General features: G+C 51.2%; 1 protein-coding gene across 2 annotated transcripts in view; it reads right to left on the reverse strand.

Annotated features, from left to right (window-relative positions):
• CACNA1H (calcium voltage-gated channel subunit alpha1 H) overlaps positions 1-25,302 on the reverse strand; it is a 160,784-nt gene that overhangs the window by 81,589 nt on the left and 53,893 nt on the right. For both annotated transcript variants that reach the window (XM_032125987.1, XM_032125986.1), the window contains exons 5-7: positions 21,153-21,250; positions 15,673-15,832; positions 9,017-9,329 (exon numbers count right to left, since the gene is read on the reverse strand). In XM_032125987.1, the coding sequence (XP_031981878.1) occupies positions 9,017-9,329; positions 15,673-15,832; positions 21,153-21,250 (571 nt within the window). The remainder of the gene's footprint in view (positions 1-9,016; positions 9,330-15,672; positions 15,833-21,152; positions 21,251-25,302) is intronic.

Below are 25,302 nucleotides of genomic sequence, written 5' to 3' on the forward strand. Positions count from 1 at the left end.
CTCAGCAATCCCTTCTCAGTAATTAAACCCTGTTCAAGCCCTGCTTGTTCACACAGAGCCCCATTAAAGAGCCTCTCCAAAGGCTCCAGCTCAAAGCCTCCAACAAACGCAAGCCACAATTACTTATCAGTGAGATAAGAGGGTGAGAACTCGCTCCTAATTCTGCTGTGATGGGAAAGATGTGCAAGGCACAGGAAAATCGGCGGCTGCAGGGCCAGGGCTGGAAGATTCAATTAAGATGATTGGCAGGGTGGTGCTGGAGGTGCTGCTGGCCCTGCTCGTGCTCCACACCCAGGGACAGAGGAGGCGCCTGGGGAAAAGATTTCTGCCTTGCAAGGAGAGCAGAGGTGTCCTCTCACCCCGCTCAGCTCCTGGGTGATGCTCCTTCAGCTCTTCACCCCTTCCCCAGGGCTGGGAGAGATCACTTCACTCCCATTAATCCCAGTAAATCTCTCAGTCTCGTGTCCAATCCTCTCTCCCCTCACCGCAGGAGTTTAACAGAAAGTTCCCTCAGGTGAGCACACAGACAGGTTTCGATTCCACAGATCCTTGGCTTGAACATTCCCCGAGCACCTCACTCACAGGAGCAGGATGAGAGCAGACAAAACCCAATCAGATTGCATTTTTTTTAGGTCTTCACTGATTCCGATCCCCCAGCTCTGCTCATGCCACAGTCATTTCATCAGCTGTAATAAAGATGCTCGTCTGATTTATAGGAGAGTAACTGGGGACAGAATCAGATCTTCTAGGCAAGCTAATCAGAGTCAATCTAAAACTCCACAGTGAAAATCACGAGGGAAATGGAGATTAAAGATGCTGGCAATTAACTCAGACCTCCTCAGTGCTCCCAGGGAGGCAGCAGGTTTACGCTGGTTTTTCTGGGGTCACTTCAGAGGTCGCACAGAACGATTTCTTTTATTATGTCGAGAAGTTTTCATCATAAAACCCCCCCTTCTCTGACCTCTGCCAAAATCTTTGCAAGTTCTTGGCTGCAGCCCACTCAAGAGCAGGGTATTTTTTTTTGCTTTGGTGTCAGAGAACAAAGAGAAAAAAGAATCATCCAGGGGAAAAAAAACCCCAAACCTTGTTCAAACTCCAACTTCAATTAGTCAGGGGCTGAATTCCTGGCTCTTAGAAAGCACCGATGGCTGGTGCCAGGGCTGCAGCTCCAAACCCACCTCGAGGTGCCACCAATCAATGGAGGGAAGTTGGGAAAATCGCCGTGTGAGGCGAGGCTGGGAAGATCAGAACTGAACGCGGAGCACACAGAACTCCAGCCCGGAGCTGTCTCATGACAAGATTTCCCTCCTCGGATTACTGGAACAAACTTCATTTGGAGTGACAGCCTCCCTGAGCACGGACCCCAAATCAGCAGCTCTCCCTTATTAAAATCCTGATAGAACACAGGTCTGGCAACCAGAAATTCCTTCTGATTCCAGGTGCTCAGCTGCTGGCTGAGCTCAGTGCCTGGCTGAGGCAGGAGATGCTCTGGAAATCCAGAGAAACCCACATTTGAAATCTTCATCTCGACTGACATCTATAATTTGCACTCAGCCACTTCTTCTTCAGCCTAAATTGAGTCCTCTGGGAGGAAAAAATTGGGAATTATCTGCATCCAAATCAATTATCCTGAACCCAACAGCAACTCTGCGGAGGGCCATGAGCGTTTGGGGTAATTTACTTTTTATCTCCTCGCTGCCCTGGCCCTGCTGAGAGGCTTTTTGATATTTTATTTTCATCAAACTTATCAAGATGAGATGCAGAGCTATAAATTGTGAGGGCTATTAATTACCCTGATGGGCTCAGGAAGTTTTAGAAGGCCTTTAGCTTCCATTGCTGAAAGCCTCTTATCTCCGGATTCCGCCCTCTCGGGCAACGTCGATTTGGCTCCCAAGCGCTGCCCAGCGAATATTCCAGGGAGTATTCCACAGGCAGAGCGAGCTTGGCAGATAATCAAATCCCTATTTTTGCAGCCAACGTCATCATTTTAATTATTTCCTCCCGAAACATCTCGTTAAGGAACCTCTGTGGCCAGAAAAACAGGTTTATTACACTGAGTAACATCCTTTGAACAGATGCTTTTTCCTTTCACTTCCGAGGCCTTGCTCAGTTTGTAATTCCTTTATAAATTGAGATTTGCAAAGCAGGAATCTGCTCTGAAAAGTGGCTCTAAATGATGGAAAAAAGGAAATTGTGCTTCTTTCCATGTCCTGGGCTCCTGGCCTGTCAATTTTGTTCCCATGAATGTGACCCCTGGGCAGCGCTGGCAGCTCCTGGTGGATTTTGGGAAGCAAAGTGGGCAATAAAGTGTGAGATAAAGCCAGACACGTCACTGAGGCTGTTGTTTGTTGCTCCAAACCTCATGGAATTCTAGCTCTGGGATCAAAAAGTCCCACCTTTGCTCCAACAGAAGGTGAGTTGTTGTTGTTTCACACTAAATAATGCAAGGCCCTCACCTGACAGCAAAAACCTCCCCGATTTCACTCAAGTGCTGCTCCAACAAATCCATCCCAGTCCATACTCCTGAGGTTTGATATGCTGGAATATTGATGATCCCGTGTCTCCATGGTTTGTGTAAAGGATCCTTGGCACAGGGAAGGGGTTTAACTGTTCAGCTGCAGCACTGACGAGTCCATCAAATCCGGGATTTCTGGCAGGGCCAAGCTGGGAGACGAAGGATGAGGGAGGGAAAGGGAAGCACAGCCAGGCTCAGAGCTTTGCTTCCAGCTGAGGGAATTTTACCACTTATTCCAAATCACATCAGGGATCATCAGGGTGCACAGGCTGGGAAATGGGGATAAAGGAGCTGCACCCTTGGCTCAGGAGAAAGATCTCAGAGCAGATTTGGGGCAATCCAACCAAAGTGAGATTTCCCTGGAAGAATGATGGACTTATGGAATATCCTGAGCTGGGAGAGACCCACGAGGATCAGAGTTCAACCCTGACACCCCAACAGTCCCACCCTGGGCATCCCTGGGAGCGGTGTCCCAATGCTCCTGGAGCTCTGGGGCTGTGCCCATTCCCTGGGAAGCTGCTCCAGTGCCCAGCACCCTCTGGGGGAAGAACCTTTCCCTAAAATCCAACCGAAACATCCCTGACATAGCTCCAGCCATTCCCTTGGATCAATTGTTGATGTTCCTCAAAACCGGCACCTTTTTGATCTCCTGACTGGACTCCAGTTTAGGCCAGGGCCTTCTGCAGGACCCCTCCTCCTACTCCAAACACAAGAATCCATGATTGAGGTTGGATGAAACTCTCCCAAAACTCCAGACGTTTGGAAGTCCAAAACTTCATCTACAGGAGGCTTTAATCCCATCCAACAGCCCCATAAGGTTATGGGGCCACTCCTGGGATCCGGGTGGCCTCTCTGCCCTGTCCCACACGAGACAATTCCTCCCAACCTTCGAAACGAAGATTTTCCAAAGGCAACTAATCCCTGTTGGAAGCGCGCTCTGAGCTGCTTTAGAAGCAGCTGGATATTTTTAGATGGGGCACTCAGCCTGAGAGCTCTTCAAATGCAGCGAGCGCTGTTTGTTTGGCTGACCAAATTAAAAAAAGCAACACCAACAGAGCTCCAACCCCGTCATTTCCAGGGAAATATTTTCGGTGATCCAAAACAGATTCGAGTTGAGTGACAAAGCAGCATCTCCAAGCAGGGGGAATGAAAAGCTCCAAACTCTTTTCTTGCCAAATGCAGCACAGAGAAGCGTTGTTGACACAGATCTCCAATTTAAAGGCCGAGTCATTGGAGGAAAAAAATTCCTTTTGGTCCCAAATCCCAAATTTCTCTGCTCAACAAACACTGAAAACACGGGTACCCGGTGTGACAGCTCCTGAAAATATGGCCCCAAAACGACTCTGGGCACAAAAAACTGCAGCTGGAAACCTCAGACCTTTTCCTTCTGTTCCAGCTTTTTGGCTCTTTCCCAAAATCTTTCCAGCAGGACTGCTGGAAGTGGGAGAGCAGAGGGTGCAGCAGAAAGCAAGCGAGGGGTTAACAGCACCTTTGTAGGGTGCTTGAGCCAGTGGGAAAACCATTCCGGAGCTGGAATTGTGTAAGGAGCTTGAGCTTCCACAAACAGAGCAAGGAAAACAGGCTCCCAAAATGTCTCCATTAATGTCACCAGCCCAGCCAGGAGGGAGCAGCCCCAGCAGGATCCAATGGATTCCCACAGAGAAGCTCTGGCTGCCCCTGGATCCCTGGAAGTGTCCGAGGCCAGGTTTGGAACACCCTGGGATAGTGGGAGGTGTCCCTGCCCATGGCTTTAAGGTCCCTGGCTTTAAGGTCCCTTCCAACCCAAACCATTCCATGGTTCTCAGAATGACTCTGCCCATTCTGTCCTGCCAGAAGGTCCCAGATCAGAAATTTGGGACTTTTGTCTCCTCAGAGAAGATCTTTTCCTGCCTGAGTGACAGCTCAGGGACCCCCAGCTCATCGCTGTGCTTGGCCCGAGCAGGAGTGCCCTGGAGCCCACACCATTTCTCCTTTGCCTCCAACAGAAGATACGGTTCCCACTGGAATTTCAGCTGGAAGATTCCCAGGCGAGGAAGGAATCCTCAGGGAGGGGTTTCAGTCCCGAGGAACAGCAGCAACGGCTGGGCAGCAGATCAGGGCACCCCAGGAGAGAGGAAGGAGACAAACGAGCTCTTCCCAGCCAGGACATCTCCCCAGGCTCCATCCCTGCTCCCTGCGACGTGGGATCAGCCCCACGGACACAAACCAAGCTCCTCACCAGCACATCCCAACATGGAGAAATCCTTGATTGGATTGGGAGCTCCCAGAGGCTCCCAGGGGCTTTTCTGATGAGCTGGAGCGCAGAGGGGACAAATTCCCACATAAACAAAAAGGGTTTTGAGCAGGTGGCTGTCACTGCCCTGTCACTCCTGCTCCTGCCACCGCCTCCGGAGCCATGGGAAGGACAAAGGAAGGAAGAAGAGGGAAGCAGCAATTCCCTGACTTCCCCACCCCAGAGGTGTTCCTGTCCCGTGACACCCCCACAGCCTGGGTGAATCCAGGTGCAAAGGGAGCGTCTCCACCTGGAAGTTACGGAGGGAACGTCCTGAACTCCTGCTGCTCCCAGGTCCCTTTGTGCCGCTCCATCCCCAGACATCTTTCTCTGGATGATTCAGCTTTTCCTTTCCCGGGAACACGTATCCAGCTGGGCTGTCTGCAGCTCCCCTGAACACAGCCGGGCTTTTCCTGCTCCCTCACAGCAGCAAATTCCTCGGAGAATTCCCAGTGATGGGCTGGGGACGTGTTCCTTGGAGGACTTGATTAACTCGTTCCCTGGGATGTCTTCCTAAGGAAGCCTTGGAGAAGCAAGAGGTGCTCAGAACAACAAAGGCAGAACAAGAGCCATGGCCCAGAGCTGCATCCAAGGGCACATTCCAGGAGGCTCTCTCATGAAGGAAGCCCTTAGGAAAAGGCAGCTTCCTCTGGAATCCATGGGAAGAGGAGGCCATAGGAAAAGTACTCTGAAGAGCTAGACAAATCTCTCTTGGATTGGATGGGCATTTCCTGAATTACAGGGACATTTCCTGCAACATCCATGGAATTTTTCCTGACAGATTTGCTCTCAAAGTTCAGCCCTACCAAGCATATCCCGGAAGCACAAGGGAGGAACAGCGTGTTCCTCTTGGATCTGGGATGGTTTTTTCCTTCAGCTTTTGCCAGAAGCATCACCCCTGGAGTAAAATGTGAGTACAGGTCTCGCTTTCCTACAAATCCGATGGGAAATTATCCAATTGATGCCTCTCTTCTCTCTGGATTTCCTCCCAGCTTCCCAATCCCTTTCATTTCCTCAAGATTTCCACACTCAGGCCTGGCCACCCCGAGGCTGCTGGTCAGGGAGGTGGAAAGATTTCGGTTGCTTTGCTGGGAGTGTCAGTAATTCCAATAATTCCAGTCAATAATTCCAATTCAATTGGACTTGGCCGAGGTGGGTAATTCATCATCCGCCGTGTGACACCAATACCTGTAATTACCGCTCCGATTGCTGGGGCTGGAATCCGTGTGCAATAAAGGGATCTTCATATCACGCCAAACCTCACAGTTAATTTCAGCTCCATCTCCTTTCATTTAGGCTGCAATAAGCTAATTAGTTCACCTAATTTGCCACTGAACGTGCCTTTGTAACAAATACAGACACGAATTAGCCTCTTGCACAACACGAGGGGAAGCAGAACATGAATCATTTGCAGGATTACATAAGGAATTATCATCCCTTCCCACGCCCAGGGATGCAGCCATTCCCTTCATTATTTTTAGATTTTTTAATTTGCACCAGGTTCTCCTGTCTCTGACTTCTCTTCTCCTTGGAAGGTCGACAGCGCATTTCCCTGTTTTCCTGCTGTCACCTGTCCCGGCTCTGGGAAGTTCGGGATCACTGCCATGGAAAGAAATGTCTTTAACAAATCCCAGTTCTGGCAGCTGGAAGAGCTCACCCATCCTTGGGGGTCCATTTCCAGGATGTTCTGGAGTGGAAATCTTCAGATTTTTCTGCTTTTGCTTTGGTTTATCCGAGGTGTGCCCTTGGGAACTTCCTTCTGGATCTCGCCTGCGGGGCTCATTCCATCCCCCTCCCTCCCGAAAGCTCCTGAACCACACCAGATCATGGAATCCTGGAATGGTTTGGGTTGGAAGGGACCTTAAAGCCCATCCAGTTCCATGGGAACACCTTCCACCATCCCAGGTGCTCCAAGCCTCGTCCAACCTGGCCTTGGGCACTTCCAGGGATCCAGGGGCAGCCTCTGCCAGGGCCTCCCCACCCTCACATTCCTTCCCATTATCCCATCTATCCCTGCCCTCTAGCAGTGGGAATCCATTCCCCTTGTCCAGGCACTCCAGACCCTTTCAAACAGTCCCTCCTCTCTTTCCTGTCAGCTCCTGGAATGTCACCCCGGAGCCCTCTCTTTCCCAGGCTGAACAAGCCACGATTCCCGGCTCATTTGGGATAAATCCTGAAGGAAGCTCTGTCCAGCAGCCTCCCAAGCGTGCCACGGTGCCCACTGGAGCTCTGCCAGCCCTCAGGGCTCGCTCCACATCAGAACTCCTGCACAGCGCCACGGATTCATTATCCCGCAGGATAATGGCTCGGGAGGATCGGCCCTGTCTCCTCCCAGTAATTCAACACCAATCCCCAGGGAAGCTCCCGAGTTCCTAAATCCATCAGTTGGACTTTCTGCACCACTTACTCGGAGCCCTCATCCAACTGCTGACCTGGTGCTCTCCAGCTCCAGCTATTAAATGGGATGAGAGCACAGTTCCATGGATTTATTTGCTAAATGTTCTCTGCTTCCAGCAATTGCTTGGATTTAGCACCTCCCCTCCTGCACTGATGATCTCCTCTTCCCACACCCAGGCTGAGCCAGCACCTTGCTCCCAACAGCTGCCTCTTTACCTGGAATGAAATCATTCCCAGCTCCTAAAAATGAGGCCTGGCTTCCAACAGGAATAAAGACACGAGAAGAGTTTTTGGCTGGAAATCCTCTGGAGCCTTTGGATGGCCTAAGCAGCACTAAAACCAATCATCGACCTGCTGCCAGCTGCCAAAATGATCTAAGGACACAAGATCCGACTTTTCCAGACATTGTTCTGCTCCAAGGAATCAGCTGAAACCTCTCCTGGGGCTGGGGGGTCCTTTCTGAAATAGAACTGAGCTTTTAAGGATGAGGAAATCAAATGCCAGGATGGAAGGAAAATTTGCAGCCTGGAAAAAGGCTGGGGAAGGGAAAAGGAAAAAGGAAGCAGGACCCCTCTGGAGAAGCTCCTGCTCCTCCTCAGTGCCCTTTCCCTGCCCTGTGGTGGGAGCCAGATGGGATCTCCTGGGAACATCCCCCAGATCCATCAAAGAGCTGTGCAAGAGCAGGAAAAGGAGAATTCCCTCTTCCCTTTATCCAGCACTCACTACCAGCCAGCAGCCCCTCTCTTCCTCACTAATTCCAAAGAATTATCCCAGTGGGATCTGCCTGAACCCCTCTGGATTTGGTTCTGAGCCTCTGGCACCAGCACGGTGATGCGAGGGCAGCTCCTGTGGATGCTCAGAGCAAACATTCCCCACTTTACAACTCCCGGGCAAAAAGGGGAAGTTACGAAGTTCCTGGGATAATGTGGAACTGGAAGGAAATCCATGAACGAAGCACAGAGCTCTGGATGAGTAATTATCCATCATGAACAAAGCTACACAGAGCATTCTCCTCGAGGACCAGATGTCACCTGCACTTCAGGGCACCGAATCAACCAGGGCATCCAGCCAGAGCCTGAGGAATGCTTTAAACCAGGAAATGTCCATTAAATACGGAAAACAACACAGGGATCATCCCAGCTGGGGCAGCCCTGGGAAACCACAGCCTCGGGACTGTGTGGGTGAACCCTCCAATTTTCCACAGCTACAAATGCTTGGAAAATCCTTCCGAGTGTTCCAATCCATCCCAGAGTGTTTTGTCACCTGTAAAATCTCCCCCTGGTCTCAGTGAGAAACACTTCGGTCTTTTCTGAAAAGCCTGAAATTCCCTGCGGGCAGAATTTCCTCACAGGAATTCTGGCCAGAAGGGATTTTTCCCTTCCCAGCATTCCATGCTCATCGGGATCACCCTGTGATTTAAAGCCAAGCCTAAGCCATGCCAGGTTCCTTCATTTTAGCACGAAATTAAGTCTTGCTTAAAAACCTCAGCACCACTTTCAGCTTCCCAATGCTACAACAACAATCTCTGCTCTCCAAAATCCCTAGGATTTATCTGATTTGCAGAGGTGGAACTCGCCAGGAGTTTTTCTACCTCAGGAATTACTTTCCCCCTTCTCTAAACTGCCCTAAAAATGAAGTTTCTTCTCTCCAAATGCTCTCTTGCACCATTTATTCCCTGATTCATTTATTCCCCACGTCCTTATTTGCAGTTTCACTCAGGGGAGAGCAAATTCCTTCCTCCTCTGACAAATTCACCAAAACCTTCCCGAGCAAAAAATGCCAAACCCGACAAAAACCGAGGAAAAAACAAAACATTTCTGGGAGAATCCTACCTGAAAAATAGCAATCCAGGCATATCCAATATTATCAAAATTGATGGCCCCGTTGTGGGGGTTCACGTCCCCGGCCATGCACACGTTGTAGTACTGGTTCCAGTTGATGCAGGAATTCCTGCTGGGCTCGGGGCTGGCCAGGCTGGGGCTGTAGGAATCCATGCTCAGGGTGCACTCCACCTTGGACTCCTTCCTGCTGGGAATGTTGGAGCACCTCTGCATCCCGTTCTCCCGGTGCGAGGAGCAGATGAAGGGGTTCTCCTCCGCCTCGTCCGGCCGGTAGTAGGGGTGCAGGAAGGTCAGGTTGTACGTCCTGGATGGGGGGGGAAAGAAGGAAAAGGATGGGGAGAAAATGGTTCATCCCTTGTTTTAGCAGCAGGAAAAGGTGCTGGTTGCTGTCCCTTCACCCTTCAGGAAGTTCCAGTCAAGATTCCAGCCCCTAAAATCTAATCCTTTTATACCCTGTAAGGCCCCAGTGATCTCCCAGTGAAGATCAGCCTGAGTTTCCCCAAGCAAACAAAACATGAAATGAGAGGGGATGGAGAGAAAACCCCAGCGGATCAGGTTCTTCCCAAAAATCTGGGGAGTTTTTGGGTTCTCCGGAAGGATTTGAAGATAACCCATCTGATCCAGAGCAGCTTCCCAATAAATCCGCCCCTCAGGGCTGAGGGGGCTGAGCTCTCGCAAGGACAGACCCAGGCAGAGGCCATCTCCCATTCCCTCTGTACTTCCAGGACAAAAGGAAGAGCCCATATGAACGGGAACCACGTGCTTCCTGCAGATCTGATCGGATCGGCTTGGATGAAGCCAATGGCTCTGTCAGAGCCGGGATAAGGAAATGCTGGAATTGCGGCACACCAGGAGCTGCTTTTGCCCGAGTTGCGTCCCAGACCTGGCACTTTCTGGGCCGTGAGCTCAGCGTTGGTGAGAGCCTGCAGCGCTCAGGGCTCCAGCTGAGAAGCTGCATTGCTCCAGAGCCAACTTCACCCACTGTTTTCCGAGCTCCAGGGATCTCGGGTGCTCCACAATCACCCGGAGATAAGGGAGAGGCAACACACACATTATCAGAGATGTGGGCAGAAGATAACCAGGTAATTCTTCCAGCCAGGACAGCTCTATTTTTATCTCTCCCTGAATGTCCCTATCCAGTGAAGAGATTTGGCTTTAACAAGTGTTATTCCGTACAATTGCTCGGAATTGCTGCCCAAAACCCTGGAGCCAAGCAGGAGTTTAAGGAGAGAACAATCGCTGCAGAGCAGAGCTGAGGGGAAATCAGCCCTCAACAACATCCCGGGGGAATTTGGTTCTCTTCCATCATCCAGTTCCCTGAGATGGGCATGGAGGGTTCATCAGCTCTAGAAATGGGAGAGGAAAGAGGAGCGTGTCCCGGGAATCGGGCATCGCTGGCTGGGAATTAATTTGTGTTCAGCAGCTCCTCCCCTCGCCTTGCACATCCCAGCCTCCAGCCAGAACTGTAACATCACCTGCCCTGTCTCTGGGCCTCGGATCCAAGAAAAACCTGGAAGATGTTTTTCCTCCCAGACTGCCTGCAAGCCTTTTCCTTGCCCTCCCACCAGCTGGCTTCCCTGGGAGGAAATTTCCATATAAAACAGGCTGGAGAATGGGCCAAGAGCTGCAGCAGCCACATCAGGCACCAACCAGAGGCGGGGGGGGGGGGACTGCAGAGGATTGAAACACACCGAGCTGCAGGAAAACTTGGGAAGAGCTGGAGAATCTGGGAAAAGGAACAAGGAGCAGAGAGGAGACACCTGAGAAGTGACTTTAACCCCCAAAAGGCAAACCACAGGATCAACCCTCATCCCTCTGGAATGGTCCTGAGGAGCCACACACAGTTGGACAGGCTCTGTGCATCCCAGGAATCACCGTTTGGGGAGTTTTGGGATGAAGAACGGCTGCCTGAGGACACAGAGCCCCGGGCTGGGGTCTGAGGAGCTGTGCAGAGAAGATCTGGGCACGAAGCATCTGGAGAAGCAGCAGAACGGTGCGGTTTGGAGGCTGTGGGGGGAAAATCCAAGCAGGAAAACAAAGCCCAGCTCGGCTGGGAAGGGGTGGGGGAAGCTGAGTCGGTTCTGCTGCTGCCTGACAGATTCGATCCTCCCTTTTCCTCCTGCCTTTCCTCACTTTTGCAGCTGTCCCCAAATCATTTCCAAACTAAAACTTGTCTCTATGACAGAATCAGTCACCTGGGGGGCAGTTTCTGCCCAACTTTTCCCCCTTCCCTGTCTGCCAGGAGCCTCCATCCCACTGGGAAGGAGCCACTCCTGTGGGATGCTCCAGCACCACCCAGTGAGAGGGGAAGGGACCCAAACTGGCAGCAAACACTGCAAATTTCGGGCCTTTTCTTAAAACTTCCCTCCCCCCCCCACCCCCCCCTTTTTTTTTTCCTGGCAAAACCAAAGAGGGGAAAGAAGGAAAGAGAGCAAGAACGAGAAAAAAAAAATGCTGCAGAATGAGGGAATCCCCAACATCCCCCCAAAAATGGATGAGTTCTTCCAGCACCATCCACCTCCAAGTCTTCCTGACTTCCTTGCCAACAGGTAGAGTCACATCACTCATTAATGCTAATGAACCCACTAATTAGGAGAGCTCTGGGGGAGAGACAGGAGCAGCCAAGCCCCAGGATGGATCTGTTATCTCATGAGAGAGGATTAACACCCCTTTCCCAGCCTTTCCCAGCCCTGCTCCCTGCACAGCGTCTGGATTTCCCTTCCTCTGTCCCTGGGACAACAGAGGGGCAGGAAAATCCATTTTTCTCCCACTCCTAATGGATCATTCTCTGCTCCATCCTCCCCCAGGGGCAGCTTTCCCACCCCGTCCATCCCATGCACACGTCCCAACCACTGGAGCACCGCTGAGCACAATCCTGCCCCAGCTTTGGGGAGCAGAGGAGGGAAGGGAAAAGGTGGCAGGAGCTCAGCACCGAGTGGGATGAATTCCCTGTTTTCCCAGGGAATCCTGCTGAGCAATGCCAGGAGCAGCAATTCAACACCTTCCTGACAAATTCCGAGCTGCCGGAGCCTCCTCCCAGCTCGCACCAGCCAAAGGCAGAACAACCCTGAGCAGCTCCTGAGTTCATCAAGACTGAAAATTCACATTGGACGTGTCCTGAGGCAGCAGGGAAACACAAAGCACCTCACAGCTCCCTCCCCTCCCCGCCTTCCGAGCCGCTGAGTTCCTTGAAAGGCTCCCGGACTGGAAAATGCTGCTCTGCATCCCAACGCACACGGAGCAGCCCCAGGAGAAGAGCCCAGACAGGCTGGGGCTGACCCAATTCCTTGATTTCCACCGGGAGCGGCTCAGGAGGGTGGGAAGGAGCCAGAGGGGGAGATAAATATCCCGGAGATGTCACCCAGGAGCTGCTGGCTCCGCTTGTCCTTCCCACCCGGGCACGCCGAGCCTTCCTCCTTCCCACCAAAAATCCTTGAGGAATTCCCCCTCCAGCTCCCACTGCCCGATCAGAGCAGTGGGATCATCCTGGCACTGCCAGGGAAGCACAGTTCATCCCAGGGAGCATCCCAGGTTTTGAACGATCACTTTGGGTGGGGAGGGAGAGATTCTCCCATGTCCCAATGAACAGAGCCCCACTTCCAACCCACTCCTGCAACAACCCAGCCATTCCTTCAAAATCCCGACTAAAAATCCTTAAATAACCTCATTCCAGCCCTGTAACAGCACAGCTCCCAAAGGCAGGGAGGAAAAAACCCGGCAGATATTCCCAGTGCACCTCCAAAAAGTCCCCAAATTTCTGTCACAATGAGGGAAACTTAAAAATAGTCACTTTACTCAGAGCTGCCGACTTTCGAGGGGGATTGAAAAGAAAAGGTTTCCATGGGAAAGAAGAATGATGGCAGAAATCAAAGTCAGCCCTTCCACGTGATGCCTCTGGAAAAGCTGCAGGCCCAGGAACTGCAGGGCAGGACTCAGCAGGGCAAGGCCGGATTTGAAGCAGCTGTTTGTGATTCACTTACACCTCCTTTCATCCAGAAAATTTGGGGTTAGGACCCTTCCTTGCCTCGCTGGCCCCTGGATTTTGTCCAGATCCAGTTTTGGTTTCAGCTGGGAGAGTTTGGCAGCAGCCCCGAGGGGACACCCTCCAATAATTCAGGTTTTCCCTCTCTATGGGGCTGCAAAAGGAATCAGAGCCAGGAGCTCGTGCTCAGCCCCAGCCTGGCTGTCCATCCATGCTCCAGCCCCTCCTGAAGCGTTGGGAAACCTCTGTGCCCAGAGAAATCCTGGATTTCCCATCCCTGGAAGTGTTCAAGGCCAGGCTGGAGCAGCCTGGGATAGGGGAAGGTGTCCCTGCTCACAGCAGGGGCTGGAATGAGAATCTTTAAGGTATCTTCCAACCCAACCCATTCCAGGATTCCATGAGCTGTCCAACAGCAGGAAGATGGAACCCTGAAGTGCTTTCCAGGTCATTCCATGCCTTTCTTCCCTTTTCAATTTGCTGCTGGGCTGATAATGGCCACTGCAGGGCCAAACCACGTCCTGACACCCGGATTGAGAGATGAGTCAGAAATGCTAAAAAACCCCGGGAACAGTTCCGTCTGGATTCCCGAAAATTTCCACCTCGAGCTCCAGTAGACCTGGGATAGCTGGAAATGCAGGGATTGGATCACAGCTGGATTTCTCAGGTCTGGAATTAACGCAGACCAAGAGCCCAACCCAGCAGCACCACTCGGGGTGAAGGTACCAGAGTACCCCACATTTCTCCCGCTGACAGAGCTGGAAGTTGGAATATTCCTCCCCCATGGGCACCCTAGCAACCTCCTTTCCCCAAATCCCCCTGGAATGCTGCAACTTCAATCACAACAAGCCACAGGACTTGGGCAGGACCCCCTAAATTCACCATTCCTGGCTACTCTGGGGAGAGACCGGGATCCATCCCAGAGGGAAGGAGACGATCCCGGACAAACCCTTTGAAACACGGCTCATCCCAAAAGCTTCCTGTGCCTTCCCTGACGAGGAGCAAGGCCCGATGAGAAAATCCTGCGAGGCCTTTGATGCTGCTAATGGCCATTACGTAACTGCTGCTTAATGGCTGTGCTCAGCAAACGCTTCCCCTGTGGTTCATCCTAAAAGCTCCGCTCTGCACAAAATCACGGAGCATTTAAGATCCCGACTCCAAGAGACCGACAGGGGCTCGCTGGAGTTAATTATAGCGCCGGGGCCACCCAAGCAGGGCTGGGACACCACGATTTGGGCTTGGGAATGGCAGCTCGGGGGGGATCACTCTGAGCGCAGAGGGTTTTGGTGAGCGGCAAATTCCTGCTGGGGGTGGCAGGAGAGGGTTTGGAGCATCGGGATGTGGGCGTGGAATCACACCCGTGGCAGAGTCATCGATTTTCCACTCTGCTGGGATGAATAAATGCCACCAGAGCTGGTCCAGAGAACAGGGAAAGGCTCAGGGAGCTGGAAGGGCCAGGAGTGAGCAGTGAGAGGCAGGAGCAGGACCTGAGGGATGAGCCGTGCCAGTCTCGCAGACAATCCCAGTGCAGACAGCAGATGATTACCCTGGGATGGAATTACAGGTTCCATCTCCTCTCCCGGAGTTAGAGCTGCCCTGAGAGCTGGGCTGGGGCATTTCCTCACCTCGGAGCCGCCGACAGCTCTGACAGGAGCCTTTGGGAGGATTTTCCCAGGGAAATCTCCCTTTTCCATGCTGGCTGCACTCAGTTTTCATCCCAGTGCTGTGCTGCGGGTGCTCAGGTGCGTCCTCACCTCAGGAAGAGGCAGGGGCACAACAGCCCCAGCTCAAGGAGTGCCCCAAAGCCTGGCATGAGCCAGGAGCCCTTGCAGCTCCAGCAGCACCTCCACGATCCCACTCTGAACCCAGCAGGAAGAGCCCAGGGCTGGCAGCAGGCTCCAGAGGAACAACCAGATGCAGGACTCATCCAGGGAGCTCGGGCAGGAGCCAAAGGCAGCAGGAACAAAGACAAGCACCAGAATCCCGACTAAAAATCCTTAAATAACCTCATTCTGAGACTAAGAGCCTGGGCTGGGCTTAAGTCGAGCTGCTGGGCCTTGGGCAGGGCTGGGGGTCCCAGGTGAGGCTCAGGAGGGCAGTGAGGGTCAATTATCAGAGGGGCTGCTCCACGCAGCTGCCCGGCCTGGGAGAACTCAAAGGAAAATTCGCCTCCTTAAGGTTAGGCTCGATGATCCTGGAGGTGTTTTCCAGCCCTAAGGATCCAGGTGCTGCCCGTTCCCGATGCCTGTCCCACACTGGGAGCTGTGTCCCAGTGATTTGAATGCTTTTCACATCCAGCTGCTGATCTCCAAACCCCAGCAAGGATTTACCTCTGGGTTTCAGCAGCAGCTCCAACTCACCAACCCCCTGCCAGTGTGCTCGGTGACCCGAACTGTTGGGAGAACTGGGAATTCGTTCTAAATCCTCCAATTCCCAGAGTCAGGGATCTCAGGCAGAGCTGATCCAATCCACTCCCATCCTCATCCTGAGGGTGCAGCAGGAAAACACGGAAGAGCCACTCAAACCATCAGGAAGTCGCTGACAAATGGGATTTTTTCAGACAAAAAGCTCCCAGCTGGACCCAGAGCCCTGCTGAGGGCTGGGATCTTTCCAGCAGGGGCCAGAAAGGAAGAAAAAGATGGAGAATTTTTCCTTTTGCTGTACTTACATGGCAAAATTCCTGTCTAGGAAGCACCTGTTCCTCAGCAGCCCCGCCCAGAGCTGGACCCCGACAATCCCGAAGATGAAGAAGACGAAGAAGCACAGGAGGAGGACGTTGCCTAACATAGGCAGAGTGTCCAGCAGCAGGGTCACCAGGATCCTCATACCTGTGGGAGAAGGGAAAACCGTGTTAGGATGGGAAGAAGCCACCATTCCCAAGTTGGATGCGCAGAAAATTTGGGATGTTGGTGTTTTCCCCCAAAGCCCGAGGCTGGAAAGGCAGGGGAAGATGCCAAAGGCTCAGCAGGGAATGGGAACAAACAGCAATCTGCAGAGGGTGGATCCAAGAGTGGGGTTTCCAAGTGTTTTCCAGAGGGCTCAAGGACACATGAACTGCAAGATGATTTTTCCTGGAGAAACACTCCTGGGAATCATCAGGCTCCGGAGGAATTGTCAAAATACGGATTTGTAAACACAGCAAACTCCTCTGATGGATCACAGAAACTGTTCCCCTAAAAACTACGGAGCCTGGGGTGGGATGGGAGCTGGGCCTCCACCACAGAGAATTCCTCTTCCATGGAGAACTCCTCTCCTTGCTGGACACAGGGAAATTCTGGAAAGCTGGGAAAGCAGGGGAATTCTGACTTTGAGGGTGGAAAGCAGGATGTAAATGTTCCTCCCTCCAAAGAAAGCTCTGCTCCCTTTCCCTCCTCATGCAGAGGCTGTGGGAGACCTTCCCACTGATCCCACACCTCTCCATGAGCCCTGGGCTCCCCCAGCCTCTGGTGCCAGGGAAATGCTGATTTCCATACCAAATATTCCGTCTCAAACATTCCAACTCGAGGAATGGGAGCCTTTCAGAGCCTCAGCCAAGCCTCGCATTCCCAGCACCTTCCTGGTGGGAGGGTAAGGAGGACTGGGAAAGGAGGCAGGGATGGGGCTGGGACTGGGGGCTGCCCCTCCCACACCTCAGGGCACCTCCAAAGTCGAGGATAAAATGGGAATAAAATGGGAATAACGACTTGGAGCTCAGCAGAGGTTCAATGAACCTCTGGGACAGGGCCAAACCATTATTCCAACAGCTGATAACGGATGAACTGAGGAAAAGAGGGAAGAGACAAAGGCAAATCCTGAATTATAGGAGGGAATAAAGCCAAATGCAAGCCTTGGGATCCACAGGGATCAAGTTCATGGCACGGTGGGAATTGTGACTGCTGGCAAGGAGACCTGGCTGGCTTTGGAGGGATTTATCCCACTGAAATCCTCTTCCTGCCTGCCCATGTGGAGCCTTCTCTCCCTGAATATTCCCGGGATGTGCTCTCCATGAGTCATCCCATTGGATCCAGGCACTCACTGTTCCCCCAGCAGATTCCATTGGCTTCTCCCGAGCTGTGCCTGACGCCTCTCCCGTAATTCCATGGTGCTGAGCCTGGAATCTGCAGCCCTCGGGGGTGGGTGCTGGGAGCACCAGGGTCTCCAGGAGAGCAGTGTCCGTCCATCCCAGCATTCCCACCCGTCCGTCCCAGCATTCCCAGGCACTGCCGGCAGGAGCTGGGATCCCATCACACCGCTCCTCGTGTGTATTTGCCAGCGGAAATCCAAGGGAGCCAAATCCCAGGGAGCCAAGCGGGGCTGGAGCTGCCACCACCCTGTCAGGCGGCACGAGGGCACCCGCCAGCCCGGCCAAGAATTTCCAGCTAATTAATAATTAGGGATGAGTAATGACCTCTGCATCCAGAGCCTTCTGAGGTCTCCGTGCCCAGCTGGGCCTTGGCTCCGGCGCAATTCCAGCTGCTGGCGCCGGATCCTCTCCAGAGAAGAGGCAGCCTGTGCCAGCCACCCCATCCCTGTCCCTGTGCTGTCCCAGTGCCACCCTGAGGGAAGGGACGGAGCAAATTCCATCCTCTGGAGCTGCAGAGGAGGCAGAGGGGGTTTGGGATTCCTGGTGTTTATTCCCAATGTGTCCCGTCACACAATCACGGAATACCCCGAGCGGGAAGGGACACACCAGCATCATCAAATCCCACTCCCGGCCCTGCCCAGGAGCAAATCCAACATTTTCCTTGCAAATCCATCTTTGGAAAACAGAACTCACTCAATTCCCATTGGAAAGCCGATGCTGGGATCTTCTCCCGTTTTTTCCTCCCCACTCTCCCTGATATCCTCCCTCTTTTTTCCAAAAATGGGTAAAATTTCTCTCCCTGTGCCAGACAATTTTTTCCTGCTCAGCTCCTTTTGGAATTTGGGGTTGTTCATCCTGGAGATGGAATCCGGCTGTTCTCCAGCCACTCCATGGGGTGTCGAGCGTGCCATGGGAAAAGAGCAGCACTGGGGCTGAACCAAGGAGCGGGATTTTCATTCCCATTCCGTGGGATGCCTGGTTGAAACCACACAGCAGGAAAATAGAAATGAAAAGGAGAATAAAAATTAAAAAATTAAAGAAAAAAGATTTTAAAATAAATTAAAACTAAAAAATAGAAGTAAAAAGAAAAATTAATAAAAAGAAAAGTAAAAATAAAAATAAAACCAATGAAAATGGAAATGAAAATAAAAATGAAAATAAAAATTAAAAAGAAATGAAAATAATAATAATAAAAATTCAAATTAATTTTAAAAAATAAAAGTAAAAGTAAAAATAAACAAAAAAGAAAATAAAAATGAAAATACAAATTTAAAAATTTAAAAAAACTAAAAATAAATAAAAATAAAAATAAATAAAAATAAAGGTAAAAATAAAACCAAAAATGAAAATTAAAAAAAATTAAATTAAAATTAAATTAAAACAATAAAAGTAAAAATAAAAATAAATAAAAATGAAAAAAATAAAAATAAAACAAAAAATGAAAATAAAATTAAAAAATAAAAAATTAAAATTTAAATTAAAAAAATAAAAGTAAAAATAAAAATAAATGAAAAGAAAAATGAAAAGAAAAAGAAAATACAATTATTAATAAAAATAAAGATAAAAATGAAAAATAAATAAAACTAAAACTAATAAAAATAAAGACGAAAATTAAAAAGAAAACATGAAAATTAAAATAAAAATATCAAAAATAGAAATAAAAAAATAGACAATTTTAAAAAATAAAACAAAAATATTAAAAAAACCCCAGTGAGCACTTCTGAAAAAATATCCACGACTCCAAGCCCCTGGCGAGTGTATGAATTGCAGGAATTCTGTTTTTCCGGAGCTTCGGAAGGAAGAATTCCTACCAGAAATGATGTTTTTATTGGCCGCGGTTCTTCTTTCTGCCCAGACGAAACCATCCCGGGGGTGAATTTATGGTGCCTGGAAGCAACGAGCTGACAGTGCTGGCTGGATCCCAGGAAGAGCCCAGGAATCCCAGGGATGAATCTCCAGGCTGGTTCTCCCTCTTTCCCTGGATTTAATGCCGGGTCCATCTCTTCTGAGCCACCTGGGAATTTTATCTGCTCCACATCCTTGTGGAAAATCCCATTCCCAACTCCCAGAGCTGCGAATGACATGGATGGGGCTGCGCTGTTGCCACTGCTCGGATGTGCTGGAATTCCAAGGAAACCCCTTGGATGAGCTGTGCCATCCCCATGGATGAAAGGCTGAAAATGTAGCCACAAAAATCCAGGGATGTCCCCATCCCTTCTCCACAGGTTCTGGAATATATCGATCTGAAACAGCAAAATTCCCGAGGTTCCAGGTGCATGGGGTTGGTGTCTCCCAGACAAGTGGAGGCTCCAGGAACGGGGATATTTCTGGGAATAATTTCTAGGAATCCTAATCCTGGCACTTGCTCAGGGCTCGGGTGGTGGTGTCAGCCCAGGCCAGGTGCTCCTCAGGCACCTCCACTCCAAACTCGCTGGATTTTATCCCATGGAATATTAACCGAACAATGGGGTATTTTCTATCACCTGTCTGTTGGAAAAATGTGCAAATCCCATGGGAAGTGCAGTGAAAACAGCCTGGAAGGCTCATTCCACATCGGAGCTAAGGGAGACAAGCGTGAGAGCAAAATTCCACCTAAAGCTGGAGTTGTTTGGATCCCTGGAGCTCGGTGTAAATCCTTAAATTCCCCTGGCTGCTGCCCTCAGCCCAGCTGATCCCAGCTTGAGATTCCCACTATTCCATGCGAGCACTGTGAGGGGTTTTGTGGATTTGAAGGAGTTCAGAGGGAGCCTGATCCTCATCCCGGCCTGGAGCGCTCCGAGCCCAGCCGGTGCCAGGGTCCCTCTGCTCCACCCCATTGCAGCGAGGTCCCAAATCCCAGAGGGAAACTTCCCTGGAGCTCCGAATCCCAGAGGGAAGCTCCGTGTTGTGCTTTTCCAAAACCCTGGCAACAAAAGCCCGTTAGGAAAACAAAGCTCCAAAGGGTTCCGTGGCTCTTTTCCACCTCTCCTTTTTTCGGTCTTGTTTTTCCCTCAGGATGTCACTGTGGAATTCGCTGCTTTTATTCCTTGTTTTCCAGAAAAATCCTGTGGAATTGGAGTTTGGAGAGAAACTCCCGAGGCTCCTGGGTATAAACATCCATCTGCTCCCTCACATTTTCCTCGGAGGGCCTGGAATCGAACTCCTTCTGGGGGAGGTTGTTTGGCTGTCCCTGGATGTGCTGACAAGGAATCCAGGCAGGATGTAGGGCTGGATCACCCCAAGTGCTTTCCAAAAGCACGGGAAAAATCCCTTTTCCCTTTCTGTGAGGATCCCTGTGATTTCCGTACAATGCTGCTGCATTTGAATTGGAGTGGATTTGGGTTGGGAACGGCTGGAATTGCTGTGCAATGAGCACCTTGTGCGGGATGGCTCAGCAGCTGGCAGATTCCAGCGGGGAATTATTCCAGCGGTGTGCCTCGGCTTTCAAATTGGATTTAGAAGCCAAGCAGCTGAAGCCACTTGAAAACGGATTTAGGAGCCACTTGAACTTCCTATCGAGGATGATCCCAATTTTGCTCCACACGGAGCAAACCCTCTGTGGGGTTTTAGCAGCAAGGGAGGCTCCTGAGCTGCTAATCCCGAACATAAAGTCATGGAAAGACCTTAAATCGCCGAGGAGGGAAAATGAACCCAGCAGGGCAAGAAGATCCCTCTTGGAAGTGACCTTTTCCCTTCCGTTGGAGGAACACTGTTTACTTTACACCACGAGCAGAGCTGTTTTCCTCAGAAAAGCCACAAAAACGTTGGAAAACAGCCCCGAGGGTCAATTCCCTGCTCCCTTGGCCTTTCCTAACACCAATTACGAGGATGACGAGCTCTAACTCGCCATTAAAAACTCAAATCAATTAATTTCCTCTCAGTAGCAGGGGAGCAGATTCCACAAAGCAGAGAGCCAGGTGGTGTGGGGTTATCCCCATGCTTTCCCAGTTTTCCCAGACCAAGCTCAGAAATCCAGGTGGGGTGGGGTTATCCCCATGCTTTCCCAGTTTTCCCAGACCAAGCTCAGAAATCCAGGTGGGGTGGGGTTATTCCCATGCTTTCCCAGTTTTCCCAGACTGAGCCGTGCCCGGGATGGTGTCACTTACTTGGGACCCTGTTGATGGCCCGCAGTGGCCGCAGGACGCGGACGGTGCGGATGGCGGAGAGGCTCACGTTGTGTCCATCCAGGGAATATTCCATCATCCTGCAGGGAAAACAGGAAAGGGGTCAGGATGGGGATGCTCTGGCTTGGCATGGAATTGGGATCAGGAAAAGCTTTGCTGCCTGCAAGCCCAGGGGTGCAAATCCGCCCACTCTGTGTTTCCAGTTTTTCCAGTGGATGCAATTCCATGTGCCTGGGAGTGTCCCAGGCCAGGTTGGATGGGGTTTGGAGCAACCTGGGATAGGGAAGGTGTCCCTGCCCATGGCAGGAGTGGGATGGGATGAGCTTTAAGGTCCCTTCCAACCTTTACCGTCAGCACAGGGAACACTTTGGAAAGCAGGATTTTCCTCTCAGGATGTGAAGGAACATCCAAGGAAACTGGAGAGGGAATCTTCAGCGGGAATTGTGGGGACAAGGCAAGGGGGAATGGGTTCACACTGAAAGAGGGGAAATTTAGGTTCGATATTTGGAAGGAATTCTTTCCTGTGAGGGTGGAGAGGCCCTGGTACGGATTCTCAGAGAAGATGGGGCTGCCCCTGGATCACCAGAAGTGTCCAAGGCCAGGTTGGATGGGGCTTGGAGCAACCTGGGATAGGGAAGGTGTCCCTGCCATAAGATGATCTTTAAGGTCCCTTCCAACCCAACCCATTCCATGATTCCATGAATTTGCAGGACAAGGAGCTGCACCCCAGCTTTTCTCTCCCACCGTGGCCAAACCTGAATCTCCAACAAACAAACAACGCACAAATAATTTAATTCCATTTGAGCCTTCTGAATGAAAAACATTTCCTTCTTCATTCTTCCTCCCCATTCCCCCAAAACATTTCTGGGAAGGACCTGGAGTCAGTTTTCCTTCTCTTTTCCATCCATGGGTGGCAAACGTGTGCGGAGTTGTTGTTTTAATGGGGTTACGGCCACTTAGCCTGGCTGGAATTACAATTTATGGCTTTCACTCCAGGGGAACGCTTGGAAATACATCCCAAATCCCTCCTGTTCCAAGAACACAACAGCATCCAAAGCATCCCTGCAAGGGAGCTGTTGGATCCCATGGAAAAAGAGGTTTTGCTTTGGGTTTCCAAAGAAACAAACAGATACAGAAGGCCAGAGGCAACTCCGAGCTGAGCTGCTGCACCCGGGCACTTGGGAAGGGTCAGTGGGAAGAGATTTCCAATGGAATCTGCAGCCAGGATGGAGCAAAGTCCATCAAAAATCCACAGCCAGAGGGCTGAAGGAGCAGCAGGACGGATTTGCGCCATCAGCAGACGGAATTCGGGGATCCTGCCAGCCTTGCTCCCGTTCCTCCCTGCCCGCGTGTCCCAGCTGGGCGCTGCCGGAGCCTTCCTGACCTGTTGGAATCTCTGCCCGGCTCTCCACGGTTTAATTGGGAATATCTGGCTCTCCTGAGGTTTCCCACTCTGCTGGCCATGTCCTGCAGCTCTTTGAGGTCACCCCTGGCATCTCACTGACGTGACTTTGCCTCTTACCCTCAATTTGCCGTGCAAAATTCCTGATGATTTGGAGCTGTTTTGGGGATCAACTTCCAAAGATTTTTTCTCCTGGGGGAAGGAGCAAGTCTTTATAAATCAGAAGCTTGTCCATAGGAACTGAGCCAAAACCGAGGAACAGGAGCCACTGAGGACATGGCTGAGTGGTGAAATTGGTGGTGGGGCTGGGTTGATCCATTCTAACCTTAATAATTCCATGATTCTGAGGGCTTGAAACCCCAGCATGGCACAAAGCCAGGGCTTCCATCTGCCGTGTGCTTGCGAAGCTGGAGCAGAGCACTGGGAAGCCTCAGGAAGGACCACACAGTGGGAAAACCTTGGAAATGCCCGTTCCCACCTGCAGGGAGGGATCTGGAGCCAGCTCCAGGTGTTGGCTCCAAATTCCTTGTGGGAGTTGTCCAAGTGGGGTTTAAAGTCCCTGAAGTGCCAATGCCAGGCCCGGCTCTGTTCGCTGGTGTGGGCCCAGCTCAGCACAGCCCGGAGTTATCCAGAGGCTGAGGGAGGGAATCTGAGCGTAACTGATTCCAGTGGGGAACTCCTCATGGAGTGGAAAAGGAGCAGGGAATGCTCCAGGGGGAGCTGGGTTTGTCCTCCAGGAAGCACATCCATAATTAGCAAATTAACGGGACAACTCCCAGGGCCTCACTTCCACTTGGCCCTCGGAGCGGAGCTGATGAAAGATGGATAATCCAAGATCTGAGTTCTGATCCCGGTAGTTTGGCTTTCCAGGATACTCCATTGAGGATTTGAAGGAAACACTCAGGGGGATCCACGTTGCCCACCGAAGCCTTGATGGATCCCAGACTGGACTCCCTCCAAGCAGTGAAATTATTGGAAACCTCCATGGAAAAGCCAAAGATTTCTTCGCAAGGCCAAGTGTGGGGTCCTGTCCTCAGATCCCACCTGTAGATCAAGAATCTCTTGGGAATGCCCCACAGAAACCACTGGAGATGGGAATTTTGGATGGATTGGCACTTGATAGGTGATTCCCTACCCTGAAAAACAGGAGGCACAAGGCTTTGGGATGTCTTGTACCATCAACAGCTTCCAAACCTTCAGCTGTCGGATCCAAGGCATATCCTGGGAGCTTGGGATGTCTCCAGGGACTGGATGCACCAGGAACCTCTCGATTTCAGCTCTCCTGATGCCGGGGAAACGCTTTCAACTCGGCTGCTGGGCAGACGGAGAGGCTGTGAGTTCCGCTGGGCTTGAAATTTTCCAGGGAACATTTCTCAGGCGAGGAAAACATGAAAGGACTCCGGGAGCTGGGAGGAACTTCAGACACGATCTGTGCTGGAGGCAGGAGCTGTGTTTATTTTGTAGCTTCCCTGCTCCCTTTGGAGCTGCTGCTGAGGCAAATCAGCTCCTCTGAGGAGGCAGAACAGGCAAATGAAGTGCTGCCCATCACTTGTTTCCCTTCTTATCCCAAAAAACCTCGGAATAACTTCAGCACATCCATCCCCTCACTGGAAAAAGCCTTGTCATTCCAGGGGGGAGTTCCCTGCTAAAAACAGCTCCAGGTTTAGGAGGATTGAAGGGTGGGGGCTTCTCCTCCCCCAGGGGTGCTCCCAGCTCCAGCTTTTCTTTGGGGAGATGGGAAATCATATCCCAGGTACGGCTCAAATCCACCAAAACCAGCTGGAGATAGCCCAGGATCAGCCAGGGAAGGGGATTTTCTTCTTCCTATCTCCAGCCTGAGTAATGCCACACCTGCAGCAGCGCCTCCTGCTGATTTCATCCTCCTCAAACATATCCCAGCCATGGAAGGTGAGGAAAAACCTTGGAAAACTCCCAAATGGCCTCACCAGCCACTTTCCCCCTCATTCCAACAGCAAAATTCCTGCTCCAAAGCTGCCCCTGAGGATGAGCAGAGGGCTCAGCCCTTCTGCCTCCGTGGGGTCCTCCAGTCCTGGGGTGGGGGCATCTCTGAGGAGCTGGGGATTTTCTGCTCATCCTCAGGAGAGCTCATCCCGCATATCCAGTGCGGAAAAACACCCTCAGCATGTTGGTTACAGGTGGCAGAATCCCGATCCCGAGTGTTCCCTGCTCTTCCCCTACCACTCCTCCCTTAAACACTGCAGCAGCTTTATAGGAAAACATAATTAAGGAAAAAATAATTAATAATAAGGGTTTGTTTTTTTTGCTGTCCCTGATGTTCCTTCCCGGGCTGGAACTGCACCCGAGTTCCGAGGAAGCGCCGCTCAGGAGAGCTCATGTTTTATTCAGAGCACTAAAACCATCCCTAATTGTATTCCAGACAAATAACACGGAGCACAACAAAACCCCATTAGTGCAGGGAAGATGGCCCAGCACTAATGGAAGGGGGAAAATGCCCCAACATATTCCAAGGATGTTTTAATTAACCCCAGGTCGGTCATTAGGAACGCAAGAACGCAGAAGTCAGGCAGTAATTAAAGCTTTCCGTCCCTTCCCAGGATGTACGGAGCAGGTAGGAGAGCCTGGGGTATCCAAAGCCATTTATTTATTGGGGGGAAAAAAAAAAGTCTGAGCTTTGCCAAGGTTTTACTCCACTCCATTATTCCCTGTGGGAGAGAGGGAAGTGGTGTCAAAAGCAACAGGATCTTCCTT

Source organism: Corvus moneduloides, chromosome 16, assembly GCF_009650955.1.
Source record: "Corvus moneduloides isolate bCorMon1 chromosome 16, bCorMon1.pri, whole genome shotgun sequence".
Classification (NCBI taxonomy): Eukaryota; Metazoa; Chordata; class Aves; order Passeriformes; family Corvidae; genus Corvus; species Corvus moneduloides.